At 26.1% G+C, this 18841-nt stretch overlaps 2 protein-coding genes across 3 annotated transcripts in view; one reads left to right on the forward strand and one right to left on the reverse strand.

The window, feature by feature from the left end:
• The first annotated feature begins 30 nt into the window (after positions 1-30).
• Positions 31-11682, forward strand: LOC107457321 (ribonuclease P protein subunit p40). 2 transcript variants are annotated; one of them, XM_016075460.3, is made up of 8 exons: positions 31-383; positions 461-608; positions 1285-1353; positions 1480-1581; positions 4495-4620; positions 6582-6774; positions 10211-10342; positions 11471-11682. In XM_016075460.3, exons 1-8 carry the CDS (start codon positions 279-281, stop codon positions 11640-11642), a joined length of 1047 nt encoding a protein of 348 aa, XP_015930946.2. In that variant the 5' UTR covers positions 31-278; the 3' UTR covers positions 11643-11682. The 2 variants fall into 2 exon arrangements, with proteins under 2 accessions (XP_015930946.2, XP_015930947.2); XM_016075461.3 differs by lacking the exon at positions 1285-1353 and having other exon boundaries at positions 41-383.
• An 837-nt stretch (positions 11683-12519) lies between these two features.
• The window catches only part of LOC107457322 (uncharacterized), a 12131-nt gene continuing 5809 nt past the window's right edge, over positions 12520-18841 (reverse strand). Inside the window, exons 2-5 of the mRNA XM_016075462.4 lie at positions 16183-16283; positions 15266-15324; positions 13473-13588; positions 12520-12905 (exon numbers count right to left, since the gene is read on the reverse strand). Coding sequence (XP_015930948.1) covers positions 12750-12905; positions 13473-13588; positions 15266-15324; positions 16183-16283 — 432 coding nt within the window. The 3' untranslated portion in view covers positions 12520-12749. The remainder of the gene's footprint in view (positions 12906-13472; positions 13589-15265; positions 15325-16182; positions 16284-18841) is intronic.

Here is an 18841-nt window from a genome sequence, read left to right on the forward strand (position 1 = left end):
CCATTTTCAATGCAGCAAGCTTGCTGCTTAATTTTATTTGTAGCTTACTGTAAGCTAAAAGCAAAAGATAATTTTAAAGGATTATATTGAATTCCTTCAAACTATCAACAAATAAAAATATTTTATTTTGTAACCAAAATTCCTTCCTTTCTTTATTTTTTCCTTCTTGATGAAAATTTTAAAAGTTTATTTTATCTGAAAAGACAAGAGTTATGATTATCTGAATAATTATCGTGAATAATTAATACCTTTGAAATTTTTGCTCTGATATTATAAGCATGTTAAATTTTCCCCCGCCTGAGCATATTATGAAATTTCATGAATTCGATGAGGAATATCTTCTGAAAAAATGCAAATTATTTGATCGCATTCCTTTTCATTCAGTAAGCTAAAATCAATTTTCATACTGATAATTTCTTCATTCTATCATTGATATTTTCATAATTCATGGTAATTTCAGGTGCACCTGCTTCTTAGTTCATCTGAAACTCTAGTTGATGATTTTAAAACGATTTTGCTTTCAGATGAAAGTAACTATTTCTTCGCACAAAAAGTTCCCGCGTCTTCTCTTATTCATGAGTCGTTTATTGAGAATTTTGTGAGAACAGGTTTGTATAATTTCACCCATTAATTTCTAAAAGTTAATACTTTATTAGTAGTAGTAATGAAAATGTTTGCAAATATTTCAGTTTCTGTGCAAAATTTGTGCTTTTTTTGCACCATAGAAAAAAAATTACAATGTAGAAAAAAAAATTATAAACATACATAATGATGAAATAATTTTTATTTTTTTGAATTATTAATTTTATTTTACTAAAGTTGTAACTTAAACAAGTCTCATTCTGTACAAGTACTTATAAATTTGAAAAAAAATTCTGTTACAGCTAAGTTTTAATTTATTTAATTTGTTAACTAAGTTCATAAATATACTTTTATTAAAGCGTACAAGTCCTCTTTGAAAATGTTAAGTGTTATCAACTGAATACTTTATGTGTGTTGACATTAAAAACATCAATTTAAAATGAATATCTATTAATTTTGTGTTAGTTGTAAAGAAATGTATACTCCAAAAGAATTTTAGTGTAATGAATAATTTCTGTGAGCTTATGGGCTTTTACAAAAACTTAACACGAAGCATTAATGGGATAGTAAATTAATAAAAGTCATATATGTACATAGATACACACAAAACATAGATAAGTTATGTAAAATTCATAATTTAGTTATGTTTAGTAAATAATGTTCCAATAAAAGTTTAGTAATTATGGTTTTAATTTAATATAGGTTTGTTGTGTGCACTATCACAAAGCAATAATGGAGATGTTGGCAATCTTGTAACGATTACAGCATCAGGTAATCAGTTAATAGCTGTGAGAATTGAAATATATTCTTTATTTTATATATTTTTTTTCAAAGTTTATGTATTATGCTAAAATTATAAAATGTTTTTTTTATGAACTTTTTGATTATTAATTACAGGTAAGCTGGTTGTACAATTAGAAAACAATGTTGCTGGGTATTTATCACTTTTGAGAGAAAAATCATCCAACCATCATTTCAAAGAAGCAAAATCTCATCAAAGTTAGTTTCTATGTTCTATTTTTTAATACTAACATTTTATTTCACATTCCTATTTTTTATGCAATATTTTTAAGCCCATCATTGGATATATTTTAATAATGATTGTTTCTTATACTTTTGAATCTATATGGTATGATTTCTTTCAAAATCAGAGGAGGTACTAAATCATATACTCCTTTCAGGTTCAATAAATGAGTTCTAAGTTTGTATGGAAAAACAATTAGTAGTTTATAGTCAAGTTTGCAATCAGCCATGATCCTTATGTAGTTTATCATTAGCAATTCAGCCCTGAAGGCTATAGAAGCAAATCTAAAGTCTTATTTTATCATTTCTAAATGTTTCATTCCTCCTGATCAGGAAGGTCAAGTGAAAAAACTTACCTGAAAGAAATATGTTTCTTTCAACCCAAGTGCAAGAAATGTAGGAACCTTTTTTCAAAGAGAAATAACAAATAGCAATTATTTAAATGGTTTATAAATGAAATCTTGTTAAAATAATAATTTATTAGTTTCCAAGCTATTTATAATGTCATATTTGAATATGTGAAAACTAAAAAGCCACAATCAGAAAGAAAAAAAAAAGTAGTAAACTTCTTAAAATATTAAAAGAACTGTAGTCTTTCAAAATCAAAAGTGTAAATATGAATAGTAAAATCCTAATTTATTGTTGTATAAACTGTTATGATATCATAATCACACTTTATCACATATATACTAACACACTAAATTACAAATAGCACAAGTTTTTTATGTCAAATATTTTTTTAGTGTGAATACTCAAACCTACTTTTAAATAATATGATTTATAGATTACAAAATTTTATGTAAAATTGTAATAAATAATAAAAAAATAGTTATTTTTATGAAATAGTTGAATTAACTATTAATTACTATTACTATTAATTTAACTTTCTGATACTATTTTTACTTTAATTTGTTTAAATTTAAGCTATTCTTATAATCTACTTCTTCTTTAGTATTGCTAAACAATTGTATTGGTTATTTTTAGTGTCTTCCATTTGGTTCACTTTCTTTCAGTTTTTTCCATTGTCTTGAAAGAAGTAGATTTCTTCTGGTCATGATAAGATATATATTTTTTAACAAACCTTGTATTGTTACATTTAATTTCCTTTCTCTCATATCTTAGATTTTCTGAAATATTTAATTTAGCGATATTGTCTAAATTGCTTTTTTTGTTATTGTAAAATGATAAATTGTTTAACCCATGTTTTAATAAATACAGAAGTGTGATATAACAAGTGTAGCATATTATAAGAATTTGGCTATTACGACAAATTTCTGAGACACTGTCAAAATGTTGAAGTTGCAAAAAATGTATGATTAAAGTTTTCAAAAATTTTATGTTTATAATGAGTTAAAAATTGCTAGTCTTTTAAAAGTAAAAAAAAAAAATTTTTTTTTAGAGAAATGCATTTTTCTGTTGTTTAAGGGAACAATATTATGCAAAAAAGGTTTGAATGTGAGACATTTTCATTTATTTATATCTGAAATCAATATAGAAAAATTAATAATATGATGAAACATTTGTGAAATGAATGAATTTTGTTTCCTTCTTACAATTTTAATCTCTTATTTTTTATAAAGCAATGTGAGAGCAACCACTGACTAAGTTATCTTCTTTCTAACAAAAGAAAAGTTCTTCTATTTATAGAAATGCTGATGCTTACTTCAAAAGAATCTGCCTTTTGTTGCCCACATATCTCTTATTTCCCTTTTTGGTGACCCCATGTACCATTTCCCGTATTCATTCTTTTTTCAACATTCACTTTTATCAATGTCAAAAAACATTAACAGTTGAACCTCATTAATGTGAAACTAATGAATGTGAAATATCACCTTACATGAAATACATGTTTGGTCACGTGAGTCAGCAATCAATTATTGTTGTATTTTACATGCTTAACATGAAACTTTCAAGCTGATTATCGCTTAACATGAAAGGAAACTGGGGATAGCACAGAAAATAAACATATGAATAAAATCCCAATAATTCATTTTGAGGAATGCTATTTCTATTTTCTTGCTTTGTTAGAAGTAGCAAATGGGCAAATAAATGAAATAGAAAAAATAAAATAGTTTAATAAAGTTGTTCAAACTTTTAAGCTCATTCATGATGTGTCGGATAAAGCGAAATTCGGTTAACAGGAAATAATTATGATAGTTCTGCCGAATTCACATCAACAAGGTTCAACTTCATTTCAGTTTCTTCTTGCAAAAGCTTGTTATGATTTGGAAACTTTTATTCTAACATTCCTGCTGTAGACAATTCTGCCATTCTTAAAATACAGAGCTGCATAATCATGGGCATTGCAAAGGTCCATGTTTGAAGGGGACAAAATTAAATTACATGGACCCAATAATTCTCTAATTATAAAAAGAAATCTCTTAAAAGCGACCACAAAATAATGATGAATACAAATGAATACTTAAAATACCACACAAAGATAAATTACTTTATATCTCTCTCGTTTTTAATTGTTAGGAATTTAATTTGATGATAATTCGAGAAAATTTTCTTCGTTTGCCTGAAATATACATGGGGACTTATAGAGATTTTTAATTATTGAAGGAGACATTTCCACCCCCCCCACCATCAGCACTTATTTATGTAATTCAGTCTACAATTTGTGAGCAAAGGTCTATTCTAGAAATGTATTTGAATCAAAATAGTTGTTCAATATTAAAAGATAAAGAAATAACTATGTCTATATAATTTTTAGTATTTTTATTGCTATTTTAATATTAAATATGTGTACTTGCTCACATTGATAAGCTCTCGATAACAACAATTTTACCTGCTGTTATGAAGTTTTGTCATAACAAACTTTTGCTGTATATATTTAATAGATTGTTATTATTTCATTGTTTTTAAATTTATTTAATATTTTTCTAGTTTATTTCATCAATATAAGTTCCAATGACTTTTCACCTGGAAAGAAATTGCATGAAACAGTTTCTTCAGAATTGCAAAAAATTGATCATATTAAATTCGATCTGCTTCTAAAATGGATACCAAGAGGTATTTAGTTATTAGTTTTCTCATTGTGTCACTTTAATCTTTATTATTATTATAGTTTTATTAATTGCTAATCAATTTTTTTTGTTATTCAAAACTGGATAGTAGTAGCTTGCTCAAAAGAACATTCTTATATATCTTTTTTTTTTAATATCTTCTGAAAAACGTATTAATAAACATATCTACAGAACATAAAATTTCTACCTTCTAGTTCGACATTAGTGATCTAATGTTTAAAACTGGCAAGTAAATTTCTTGTTTTAGAATCTGAATTAACAACTCCTTAGAGAAGACTGATCAAAAACAACTGTCAAAACCGCATGGATTTACGATAGACTCAGAGTGAACAGTGTTGAAAATATGTTGGCAATTTTGAAATACTCTTGTAATATCTCTCGAATAGGTGATCCATTAAAATTGATCACCATTACGTAATGATCACCCATTACGGAAAGGATCAAAAGGTTTAAATTATATAGATTTCCTAAAATTTTGTACTTTTTAGATTTCTAGTGGGAGTAGTTGAACCCATTAAGGGGCGCAGTTTGAAATTTGTTTTTCTTGCTTGTCTTTTTAATAGTATGCAGCGGTTTCTGAGACCATTGAAACCTTAAGATAACACTATTTTGAGTGTACATTATTATTGTTTTGTAAGTTTTTAAGTCTTTCATGGTTTAAGTTTTATATGGTTTTAAGTTTTATGGCTTTAAGTTTTTTATATTAAATCTGTAAGCAATTTAAAAATTGTTAATTTTTTTTTATAAATGTAAAATAGTGCTGAGCAAAATTTTTAGTTTGGCAAGTACTTTTAGAATTGAAAGTTCATACCTGACATATAGGTATCAAACATACAGGGTGTTCCGTAATGAATGTCCTTGATATGTATTTTTGGAATCCTTGCTAAAAGTGAAATTTAAAAAAATGTACTCATTAAAAGTCAATTTAATATTAAAGGTAGTAAAAATGTTATTGCACTTGAGATCTTCTAGATAATCTTCTAGATCACTTCTCGATAATTATATTAACTAAATGTTAAATAATAACTTTATTTTGTGATAAACCATTCAATCAGCAGTCTTTTTTTAGAATTGAAATCCATTTCAATAGTTCTCAAAATAGTTCCCAAGGCCATAAAAACTAGCCATTTTTTTATATTTTTAAAGTTAAAAGAGTGACTTTTTCTTCTCTAAATAACACATTAGTATACAAGGTCTTGGCTTTTGGGACTTAGTCAAGAAGTGAATGTGGTCGTAATGCATGTAAGACCCTTAAATTAATACATTGCTTGGAGGAACTTAATTTTGCTATAATATGAGGTTCATTGTCTTTATTATCAGATATGTAAGCTTTTGTGGGTATTGTGTAAAATTTTGAATTCAAGCATGTGTTATTTAGTATGTCTATATTCATTGTTAATTTTTATTTAGTAAAGATAACACTATTAACCCTTAATGGACACAAATGCCCCCATAAAATTGCATGGTACTTTTTTATACTGAGTCTAATGCCATGTGTATTATGAAAAAAAGACTTGTTATTTATATCATTCTCATTATTGTCACATTAACAATTAATTTAATAAGTTTAATTAAGTATACTTATAATTGCATTTAATATTGTAGTTAATTATTATAATTATCTTCTTCTTGGCACTAGAGCCCAGAACAGACCCAATACGTTTCTTCAAAGATTGGCCTTCCAGATGCTTGTTTTTCCCCCAATTTTAATAGGATGTAAGCTAGGAATTCTTTATGACCATTAAGTGCTAAATTAGTAACAGTGAACACAGGAAACTTATTGCAGTAAAACAGTAAAATTTATACAATATCAAGTGGGTATGAAGGACGATAATAATATCTTCGGCTGATGATAACAACTTTGTAATTTTGTGCCTTTATTTTAATGCTTTTCAGTTTAGATAATTGCTATTAAGCCTTTTTTAAAGCGACATTTTGTATTTATAGGTGATGTATGTTGTGAATCTTTAAGAGAATATTTTGAAAGCAAAGGTTATGAGTGTCATCCATGCCAACCTCAATATAAACCAGAAATAAAATTCGACGTGCCCATTCCTCAGTTAAACTTCGAGAGTATGGATCAAACATTGGTAGAGAGTGCTTTGGAGTGGGTTGGTGCACAAGTCTGTGGTGTTGAATAGTAAGAGTAACTTTTATTTCAATTGTTGCATATTTAATTTCACTACAATTTCAGTCTATTTCCTTTGAATAGTACTGAAACAAGCACTATTTTTCACTTTCTCAATATCATTATCAACTACCTCAAAACATGAGTCACTAATGAAAAAAGATATTACCTTTTGTTGTTGATTTATTAGGCTAATTTTCAAGAGGTGAAGCATCCCTATTGAAAGCTGTTGTACAATTTTTAATATTCTTGAAATGATGACATTTTATCTTGATTTCATAAATGTTTTAAAAAAAAGTGTCCTCATTATTATAGATAGAGCACAATGCTTATTTACTAAAAGTTGATGGCACTACTTAAATTTGAATAAAATCATTATTTGTTGTAAGATGGTTTTTCATAGTGTGTTAAATGTACTACAGATTACAGCTATTTACTTAATTTTATATCAAACCTAATGCAATATCAATCATCTGTTAAGTTTTATAATTGTTGAAATTCTGGTATTAATTGTTCCAAAAAAAATTTTTTTGGCTCTAAAGGAAAAGTTCAATAGCAATTTTAATTCAAATCTATTGGTAGTTTTATATATTTCATGGTAGTTCTAATGACTTCTTTTAATGAATGCCTATTTGGCAAAATTTTTATTTATTTTTTTAATATTGTGTACTATTATTATGATCTTAATACTCATAATTGAACTACATTCTTCTTAAAATATTTTTTTAAATATTATTAATTTAAAATATTTTGTTTTATTTACTTTTAAATATTAAGGTTTTATCTTTTATTTAATGTTTAATTTTGTGATAATGTTTCAAAATTGAAAAAGTTGGAACATATATTTTTTTAGTGATGATTACAAAGCTGAATTTTTTTGTTTGATTATTACTGATGCATTTTTACAATTTTTTAAAAAAAGAGACAATACATGAAAAAAAGCTTATTACTTTTTTATTTTATTTATTTTTTTGTACTGTGTAGTATTTCTAATTTAGTTTATTGCGTCATTTTAAACTTATATTTTCTTTTGATGTCATTTTAATATATTGTTTGTTAATTTAGAAAATAATTTTGAAAAATATAATAATTTTTAAAAAAAAATTTAACTTAAATTGTACTTTATAAATTTGTCTACTCAGAAAGAAAAAAACTGACTATGTACACAATTGTAAAGATTTGTATACTTCTTACACAGTAAAACCCTGATTATCCGACCTCATTCTTCCGAATACCTCTATATTAATCAAAATTATTTAAAAAAATTTTTTTAACATGCCACCAAATTTTTCAGTTTCAATAATATGCTATCATAACTAGGACTGGGCCATAAATCGATGTATCGCGACATATTTAAGTCGATACAGCGACTTTCGTTCCAGGCGATGCATCAGATTTCTGATGCATCAAAAATCTGATTTAAGTCTTCGAGGAAAGACGATATAGCGATATAAGACTAGCAAGGATCTTCCCTTACGTTCCGATGCCGACTCGGGGTGTTCGTTTCGTTATGTTGAGATGGCCTTGATTGATTAGCGGTAGAATCAGAACCAGAGTTTTGAGAATACTATATCGTGATCTCGCATGTTCGTTTTCGCACCTCTTACTTTTCTTTGTCGCGACTTGATATCATTTCTTGTAGATTATTTTCAGGGGGACTAAGTTCGTGATCGCTGCCGTTGCCCTGTTCTGAACGCAATCTATTATTGAAAAGAATTTATAAAGAGTTTCGTCATTAATTAGGTAATTTTTTTCAACAAAACTTTTTCTTATTTTTAAATGTGAAAATTATCAGAAATCTAATTTAAGGCGCCCATTAAGAATTAAGTTACAAAGTAATTAAATTTGTTAGGTTTTTTCTTTTCTTTTAATTTATTAAAAACTTTTTGGATAAAACTTCTAATAATTTAATGGGTTTTTGCGAATTTTATTAATTTTTTTTTCGTTTTATTAGAGAGTACCTACAATCAGTTTTTTTAAATTTTCTTTTAATATTATTAGTTAATTAGCTAAATATATTATCGAATATCACAATTCTTTTGTTTTTATTTTTAAGAAATTAAACCTTACTTTGTTTTTCAGTCATTATTCAATTTAATGTAATTATTTATGTGAAATAATAATAATAAAAAATAGTGATTTGAAAGCGTTTTATTATTATTATTTTTTTTTAAAATTTATTTAGCACTTTGTTTTGAACATACAATTAATTTTTAACGAACTTATTTTTTAAATTTTCTTTCTATATTGTTAGGTAAATATATTGATAAATTTCTATTTAATTTATTTTTTTATTATTTATTTTTAAATTAAGAAATCTTTCGTTATTTGCGTGATCATTTTTAGAAAATATAACAAACTTGTGTTTACTTTTTCATTTAGAATTTGAACATTACAATCGAACTTAATAATTATGTAATTATCAAAGTTATTTTTATATGGCTCATTTAGTAAAATTATTTTTTATGACTTTAAACTTTTTTTTTTTCAAAATTTCATTCGCTTAAACTAATTGATTTTCAAATAATTCATAAACCTATCGTTTTAAACTTTCTTTTATTTCTAGTTAAAAGCTTAGTAAAGTTACCTAATAATTACCTAAATTAATTAATAATTAATTAATAATTTAATTAATTAATAATTTAGGTAATTAGGTACTTAATTAGACTGCTAATACCTTATAAACGATAAAGAGGTGCAAATATTTCATTCTGTATCTACACATTTTTTCACTAATTATTTTAAGTAAGTTTTGTGCATAGTAGTCAATTTATTTAATATCTTTCTTAAGCAAAACATATATATCTTCAAACTTATAAATTGATTTAAATCAATTTGAGTATGGAGTTTCGATAGAAATCTGACTTTCTGTGCCTTACAAGTAAATGAAATTCAAAAATACTATATCGCGATACATCGCTATATCGCGATGCAAAACTGATGATGCATCACAATATATAATTTCTAATATCGCCCAGTCCTAATCATAACTTAGCTATACATTAGGCTTTTAAAGTAGAAAATACTCTTTGTATTGCATGAAAACTTAGAATTGATTATTTTGTAAAAGTAGCAATTAAAGTAAAAAAAAAAAGTGAAGGAGTGGGGCAATAGTTAGTGCAAGTGATAATAATAATTTTAATATCTATTTAACAAAAAAGACAAAATTAGTAAAATTAAATTTAGTTATTAAAAAAAAGTCGTTTCAGAGTTTTGATGAACATATTTAAAAAAAAAGGAAAAAGATGTTATCTAAATATTTCTATTTTCCAAAGTAAGTCTCCCAATAACTTAAAATGATCGATGTCTTCTCATAATTTTAAAAAAATGGCTATAATGAAACATTCTCTGTTGTTTAACTACTTTAAAGTTATGTATTTGTATTTTTTTAAAATTTTTTTTATTTACCATTATTCATTTTATCTTTTTCTTATTATATTATTTCTAGTGCTGATGAGAGTGATGCATATGCTAGTAAGTTTCATGTGCCTGAGTTATCTGAAAAAGGAAAGCTTCACATTTATTCATTTCAAGGTTTTTATACATCAAGTGAAATTAACAAAGCACTACAAATAGCCAAGTAAGGCATTTTTATTGCTCATTATTATTTTTCTTAGATATATTATATTGGATATTTTTATTACGTTAAACATTTTTATTGAATATCAGATATCATTTATTAGTTCTAAATTTTCATGCTAAGCAATTTTAAACCACTTATATTACTTGTGAAGTTATTTAATTAAAAAGAAATGTCACAATTCAAGTTACATTTTAATTCGTGTTTAAATTCATAGTGTTTCATGTCTTTTTGTATCATAGGATTCATTTGATAACACCATTAGGTTACAGATGTATTCTCATTTATAAAATTCTTATTCTGGCAATTCAGTTTAAGGGATTTGGCCACTGGGGCTGGAAAAATTGTATTTTTTCCATAAAGAAAAGAAAGAAATATAAAATTTCCCCCATCACTCACATATGCTTGTCCTTCTTCTTAATCCATTGTTTATCTATCCGTAAAAGATTCATTCATGTAAAACTCATGTTTTAAAAAATTTCAAGCGAAAAATAATTTTTAAATTTAAAGAATGTTCACCTTGAAAGGAATCTAAAAAGTTTTTTTTTTTTTGGATGCAAATTTTTGGCTTATCTGGTTAAGTGGAGATTTTAAGAATTTGCCGAAATGGGTAATATCTGCTCTGAAAGAATTTCCATGCCACATGGTTTCATTAAATATAAATAATCAAAAATTTAAAAAAAAGAGTTTTATTAAAACTAGAGATTTTTTTAAATTCATTTAATGATAGACCTAAACAACAATATAATTCAATATGCTAATAGTAAATTACTTCTATAATATTTTCTATTTTTAGTGACAAATGTTCTACTATTAGATTTTATATGTTTCCAATTTTAAAAAATAATCATGTCAAATATTCTGGGAAATCCCCTCTATCTTTAATGAAACTTAAAATCAACTTTTTAATAATTTGTTTTTTAGTTTTTCGATTTACACAAAAAATATACTTCATATGGAATATCTTATTATAGCTATTTAAATTGTGTTAAACTTATTCCCAAAAAATAGACATCAATATAAAAATCCATAACTTGTCTTCATAAAGTCTATCTCTCCATGTGTTTCATAAATATTTTTGATGATTCACTTCTTTTCATTTAATTTTTTACATTTCACCTTTTGCAGGAGTTGTTTTTCAAAAATCCCTAATCTTCCATTTATTACTTTAATGCTAAGTGGATATCAACAATGTTATGTTGATTCTCAAGAGTTTGGAAAATTCATCTCTGCTGATAAACTAATTTGTATATTCATCTCACCTCAATTTAAATATCATATGGTTACATTAAATCTATAAAAATTTCACTGTAATGTAATAAACTATTTTATTAAAAAAGTTTGTTTGTATTTTTTTTTTACACTGGGGACACTAATAATAATAAAGTTGCAAAAGTAATATTATTTACATCAACTGGACTGTATAGTTTCAACTAGATATAAATAATGGAATGATGGTTTATGAAGAACGATTTTGAGGTAAATCTATCTAAAGGCAGAAAGTTCTCTTTTCCCCAAAAATAATTATCGTTTCATTACTGATTGATCTATATGTTAAAAATAAACATATTTTCAAAGTTTCTTCACAGCTTTCTGGATATTCTTTAATAATATAACATTTTAGTAAAATCCTTTTTATTTCAGACTGTTAAATTTTTAACTCGCTCACTGCCGACTAAGTAAAGGTGGTTTTGCTGTTTCTATCTTTAAAAATGGAAATCGATGAAGATAAATTCACAATAAATTATAGAAAATATAAATTACATTTTCTTGTTTTAGCAACCGTTTTAGTTTTTAAAGTTCACAATAAGTTTATTTCAATAAACAATGTGTTATTGTGAGAAGAAAATAAAAATAGTTGGTGGATAATATACATCTTGCCACTGCTTGATCTGTTTTATTGACACAAACTTTTAAGAAGAATTTCGTCTCGCGCCATTGAGGATTGGCAGCGAAATTGCTAAACACATTTTTAAACCTAAAAAGTCCACTTTTTTTCATTAAATGAAAATAATTTTTAGTAAATACTTGTTAAAAATATTTTATGGAGGAAATTATATTTGAGTAAATTATTTTTACAATTATATGTATCATAGAATTAAATTTTTAGAAATATGGTATGAAAAAGAAAAAATGAAAGTAACAAAAATGAAATAATGAAATGAATTAATCCTAAGTAGAACATAGCAAACTACACATTTTATTTTCCTATGATTCCAATCATCAGTTATTTTTTGGACACTCGGTACTGTAATTCCCATTCATTTAAGAACTTTTTTTAAACTACATAGAAAAAGATAACAGAGAACTTATATGTAACTTATACAACTTAAACAAGTCATATCTTTTTCTTAAAACCATTTTGTTTATTAATAAAACCATTAATAGTGCAATCTGTGGTGCCCAATCAGAAGTGAGTATTCATAGCAGATTTTATTCCTAGTACACAGCCCCGTGTTGCCCAAAGACTTCGAGCTAATTTTTTTCTAAAACCTGGTTGATTCAGTCTCCAATGGTTTTTCTTACAAGGTGTTGATTCTTTTTTCATGCAAGCAAAGAAGTTCTGAAAAAAGCAATTTGTATATAGATAAAAAATGAATTCTTTTTTTATGAACTATTTTTAATATAAAATAATACTTCTTAGCTTTTTAACATATTTATATTTATGAGAGACAATTGATGTTTATGTATTTTACTAATTTATATTTTTTTCTACTCTCCTTTTAAATTGAAAAATCTAAATAAAATTTTAAATAAAATCTTCATTTATATACTTGTTTCAAATATCAATACTTTAAAACATTTCTAGGAATTAAAAGAGAAATTTTAAAAGTAGCATAATTTTACTTCAGCTCAAGGATGCATTATTTTTTTTTTAGAATTATGATTTCATAATGAATTTTATTGTATTATTAATTTTAGACTCTTGTATTTTAGACTATTGTTAATTTATTTTTCACCGGAATTCTAAAAATGCAGAGCAATGACAGTGTTAATAATTAGTATATGTTTATGTTATATGCATTTATCTAAATTTTGTGAAATAATTATACTGTCTATTTTTATTTTACATTTCAAAGAAGAATCGCTATGGTTGATAATGGGATAGAGAAAATGTTCTTATTTTTACCTTTCTCAGAGCACACTTTGTTTCAAAAGATTTTTCCCAAGGTATATAGTTTAGAAGCCTAAAAACTCCAACTAAACTGCTTCCACATTTATGGAGTGTTGCATCATTGCAACTATCTGAAAAAAGAAAAGATAAATTAATAAAAATCATTAACAATTCCTATAATAGAACAAGATTCGTAGTAGTCCTTGATTTTCCTGATAGAAAAATATTTGTCCTCATTTGTTCTAATTTTTAGATTTTTGTCTTGATATACATTTTAATGTGCATTCAGAACATCTGATTTCTGTACACAAATCTACAAATACAAATTCGGATTTTAATAAAATTGGTTTGAAGAATCGAAAGGTTTTGAATTTTGATTTAACATCTTTTCATTTTAATTAATAATACTAGTGAAAATCGCAAGATTCGATAGTTTAAATTTGGGATCTGTTCACTAATTACACAAATAGTTCAGGTATATAGCTTTATCCGCAATATTCATTGTTTCAAACTTTTTAATAAGACATTCAGACATATTATGAAAAACTTGAATAACAATTTTGAATTATCAAATTTTTATGGTGATGAGTTCATGGGCCATATACTTATTTGTTATTTTCAACAAATACGGTGACTAATTTTGTAGGATAGAGTTTTGTAGTTTTACAATTATTGATTTGTCTCTTGCATCTGATTTTAAAAATAATCATGTGCTGTCAATATAGTAATCATACCATGGAATTTGCCTTTATAAAATTTGCTTTTATTATAGTTAAGTCGAGTAAATTATACTTTTTCTAATTTGTCATTTACCTTTTTGAGTGCCTGTGATAAAAAAAAATAAATTCTTTTTCCAAAAATAGAATTTATAGAATATAATTTTTTTGAATGTTGTCCTTATTTTATCCTCTGCACACTGTGAGGCTTAGTAGAAGTTATTAAAAAATTTCCAAAATCTTTTGGTTTTTTTAAAACTACTTGATATACATTAATATTAACAGCATTCAAATTATGTAAATAAAATTAACAACTCAAATTTATTGCCGTATTGAACACTTTCAAATGTTGGGACTAGCAAATAGAATTTAGATTAAAATCATAATTTTAAGCGTTTACTGAATATTAAAAAATTGAATCTGTATCTTGAATATTTATTTCATCATTTAAGAGTTAAGTGAATAATGTTTCTAAGTGGCATATTTGAAGAAATTGAATCTTTTTTAGGTAGGGAAGAACTTTTTTAGTGTTATTTAACCTTACAACATTTTGCCTAGTCTTTAACTATCAGAAATCTTAGTGGATAATGTTATTGTCTCTGACTATTTTTACAGTGGTGAAATGTTACAAGTGCATTTTGCAAGAGGAAGTCTAGTTAAAATGAGTGAACACTATAATGCAAGTAATTAAACAATTTGTAAGGAAATGTAGATACTGCCAATTGGAAATTAATGGATACGAAGATTCATTTATCCTTTATGTTCCTAGTGGCAATTTAGTTGACTATCTCAGCTGGTCAGCTGTAATAGATCAGTCACACTTTTCACCAACTTCTGTTTAGTTCATCTCATTTTGTATCGTCGCATTTATCTTCCTTATTTCCTATTGCAAACTTACAAATTTTAAAGTTAATTTTTTCAAATTCACTAAAATGTCACTTAAAACTTTCTTCCAACCGCTTCATTTTTTAAAATATGTTTTTAAAGAAAAAGACATTTTACCTAAAAACAAGAGTAAAATTCATGAATTGGAAATTTTTTTAAATATTTATTGTTTCATATTTTATAGAAAAATATATAAACTTTTCTTACCATCATTGGTTTCACTATCAATAGTGTTAGATATATCTTGTACTTCAGATAAGTTTTCCCTGTAAAAAATTCAATAGATTACGGTATTGGTATATGGTATGGCCAGGAATTACGGAAACTGTAAAAACTTTTAAGTTTTGTAAATTAGTATACTCTACAATGCATACTCTCTAATATAAAATTATGAGTTGCATCGACTATTATTATACAGCTATTTGCATTAATAAACTATTTATTAAATTTTTTATGCATAAAAAAAGTCTTGTTATAGAAAAAAAATTTTATAAAAAAAAAGCCTTATTTTTTTTCCTCTTTTAAAGAGATGGCAAATATAAGTTACACCTTTTTTTTTCTCAAAAAAGCATTCACATTATTTTAAATTATGTTGAAAATGCTATTTTTGCAAGCTCTATTATTCAAATAAAATTGAATCATAAAAACATTATTTTATGGTTTGAAACACCAGCTAAACAGTTGCCAAGATTGTACCAGTATTATCTGCAACTTGAAAAAAATGTATTTATTTTTCATTTTTAAAATCCATTTTATTGTTCTTTTTTATTTAAGTGTCATATTTTGTTTAAGTGTTGCAAATTGTTAATTATATAGCTAAATAGTTATTAACGCAATAATTTTTGAAGTTCTGCTCTTTGTTTAGCATGTAATTACTTTTAAAATTATGCGCATTTAAAAATGATGCCTTTTGACATTATTACATATTTTGTGTAATGCATAGTTTCAATTCAGGTTTGTATAAATTAGTTCAAAAGTATAAGTTAAAAAGAAAACGTTAGATATTATTAAAAATTTACAATATTAATAGTGTTAGAATAATATTATATGTATTATTTTTACTACAACTTCATTAAGAAAGGGGTAAAAAATAAACTTGTAGTATGTATAGAGAAAATGTTTACCTTAAAGTTGTTGAAATAAGTATCACTGAACGATTTTCCACAGCTTTGCAGTGGGTGATGAGAGCCAAAATAAGCAGCAGCTGAACAAACTTTAAGGTACTCTAATTAAAATAAAAACATGTTTTTAATTATTTGATTTTGATTGCTTTAAAAAACTAATTTTTAATGATTTAGTTATAGCTTTGTAACGTAAATAATAGATTACTTTAAGGGCCACTATGAATGAATTTTTATGACCCTAATTTTTATTTTATTTTTAACTACCCGTTCATAATATGGGGTGAATAAAGAAATAAAATAATCAATCAATACTGATGAACAATACTATGAAATCATGTGCAGGATGAAAGGCATATACCGACACGATTAATACAGCTAAAGTAATTCCACTTGTTTATTTATTATTATTTTTGATCCTTGTCGGTGGCTTTATGTTATTAGATTAAACGAAACACACTTTTAGTTGTTAATCATATCAAAATAGCAATTAACTGTATCCATTACATTTTGGAATAATGTTATTGCTTGATGCGAACACATGAAGGTCAAAATTTATTGCAATCAAACGATTTTCTATGGTACTCATACCTTTCAAATACCCGTCAAAGCTCCCCACATCTTCTATGTTAAAATTTCACAGTATTAATTAGATTTTTAAGTTTCCGAAGGCTGTTAAGTTCCAATCAGAAGTTTGGAATTTAAACAGTATTTTACGTTTATAACCAAACCAAAACTTGATTTAATTACCTTTGCTGAAAAATTTCTGTTTGTTATTTGGACTTTAAATACTTGGTTTTTATTGATTTAATAGACTGATTTCGATTGATTTAGTTTTACATAGTTTTATAACGGTACTAATAGCTTACTTTAAGAGCCACTCTTATTATAGAAGAACCACTCATATTTTTTTACATTTTCAAATTATGACCATTTGAACTTAATAAAACAGCATAGGTTTCTATTAGTAAAATGTATCATTCATCAATTTTTTCATAAAAAAAAGGAAGAGGTTCATTGAAATCTCGAATTTTTCTTTCAAAATAAACTAAAAGTGCGACAAATAATTTTCTTAAAAATTCTGGACAATTTTTCGTGAAAGCAGACCAATTCCCGAGTAAACATTCATTTTTGACTTATCATCATATAAGTTAATATTATGAATTTGTTAGAAAAACTCACAATATAAAAAAATTGCGGTGTATAACGAAAAAATTTTCAGTAATCTCTTTCAATGAAAATTTAGTTAAATTCCACCCCCTCCTAACGTTACAGAGGAAATTTTTGATTTGAGATTCCGGATTTTTTCCCACAGTTGCTGAGCAACGAACTTTTCTAAAAAAGAGTTTCCTTAAAAACTGAATGTCTACTTGTTGGAATGCGTTATAGACGGGAGCAAAGGTTCTCAAGCTTCTTTAGTCGCAGAACCTCTTTGAAGTAGGTAATTCTATTAGTGGTATGAAATTATATCTCGCAGCTATACTATATTTAGTACTTTCAACGACAGAATAGCATTAACGATGCAAAGTCGTTCCGTCAATTAAGATTACTGGGTATTAGCTATCTCTGTTTAAAGATTTTTATTTCTACGCTTATACATCCCATTGCACGCAGTAGAAGCGTGCACGATAAAATAAAAAAATTTAAAATAAAAAATAATATTTTTAAAAGCCACGTTTTTGTAGTGGAGAATAATAATTAAAAAAAAATTGAAAAACAAAAAACGTGGGGCGCATGAAATACATAAGAGTAATGTTATATTAGTGTGTGTATGTGTGCTCTTGAGAATATGTGTATGGTAGGGCTGGGCAATGTCAGAATTTCGATATTGTGGTATATTGTGAGCTTCATATCACGATATTATGATATACCGCGGTAATTAAATTGTTATGTATATTATAAATGCTAAGACTATTTTGCAATTAAAAATTAATGTGTTTAAAGAGCATCATTTTAAAAAAATGGGGTACTTATCCTATATTAGCTCGCAGCATAATTATCCCATGGAATCAACTAATTATAAAGCATCATTATTTTAAAACAGAAAAATTTTATTAATATAAACATCAATTACTAATATAAACATCAACACAATTATAAACATCAAAACAGTTATAAACATCAACACAATTATAAACATCAACAATTATAAATATCAACACAATTATAAACATCACAAGGAGATCCGACAATCTCGGATATTTTTAAAATCAGAAGCACGCTATTCTCAAAATGAAACCAAAATCAGTAACTAAGTATACCATGGAGGGTTGATATAACGCGCGGGTGTTTGAAATCCGATATCGCCAATACCACGGATATGACGCATGCGCTTTAAAGTCAAATGATACCACAATATATTGTAGGAGAAATTTCTAGCTGCCGAGAGGAGGTACCGTAAATATTACGCGCAAGCCTTTGAGTTCTTCACCCCTAAATCAATCACGTGCCATACCAATACCTCCTAGATACCATACCATACCGCCACTTCCTCGCCGCCGGTCGGCCGAAGATATTGGCTAGCGGTGAGTACCGAGAGGTGCAGGCATACCGAAGTTCAATAACTCGGTATTGCCGAAGAATATACTTCCGAATATCATTACCGCGGTATCAAAGAAATACCGGTAAATGACGGTATTACGGTATATTGCCCAGGCCTACT

The sequence above is a fragment of the Parasteatoda tepidariorum genome, chromosome 1 (assembly GCF_043381705.1).
Source record: "Parasteatoda tepidariorum isolate YZ-2023 chromosome 1, CAS_Ptep_4.0, whole genome shotgun sequence".
In the NCBI taxonomy this organism is placed as follows: Eukaryota; Metazoa; Arthropoda; class Arachnida; order Araneae; family Theridiidae; genus Parasteatoda; species Parasteatoda tepidariorum.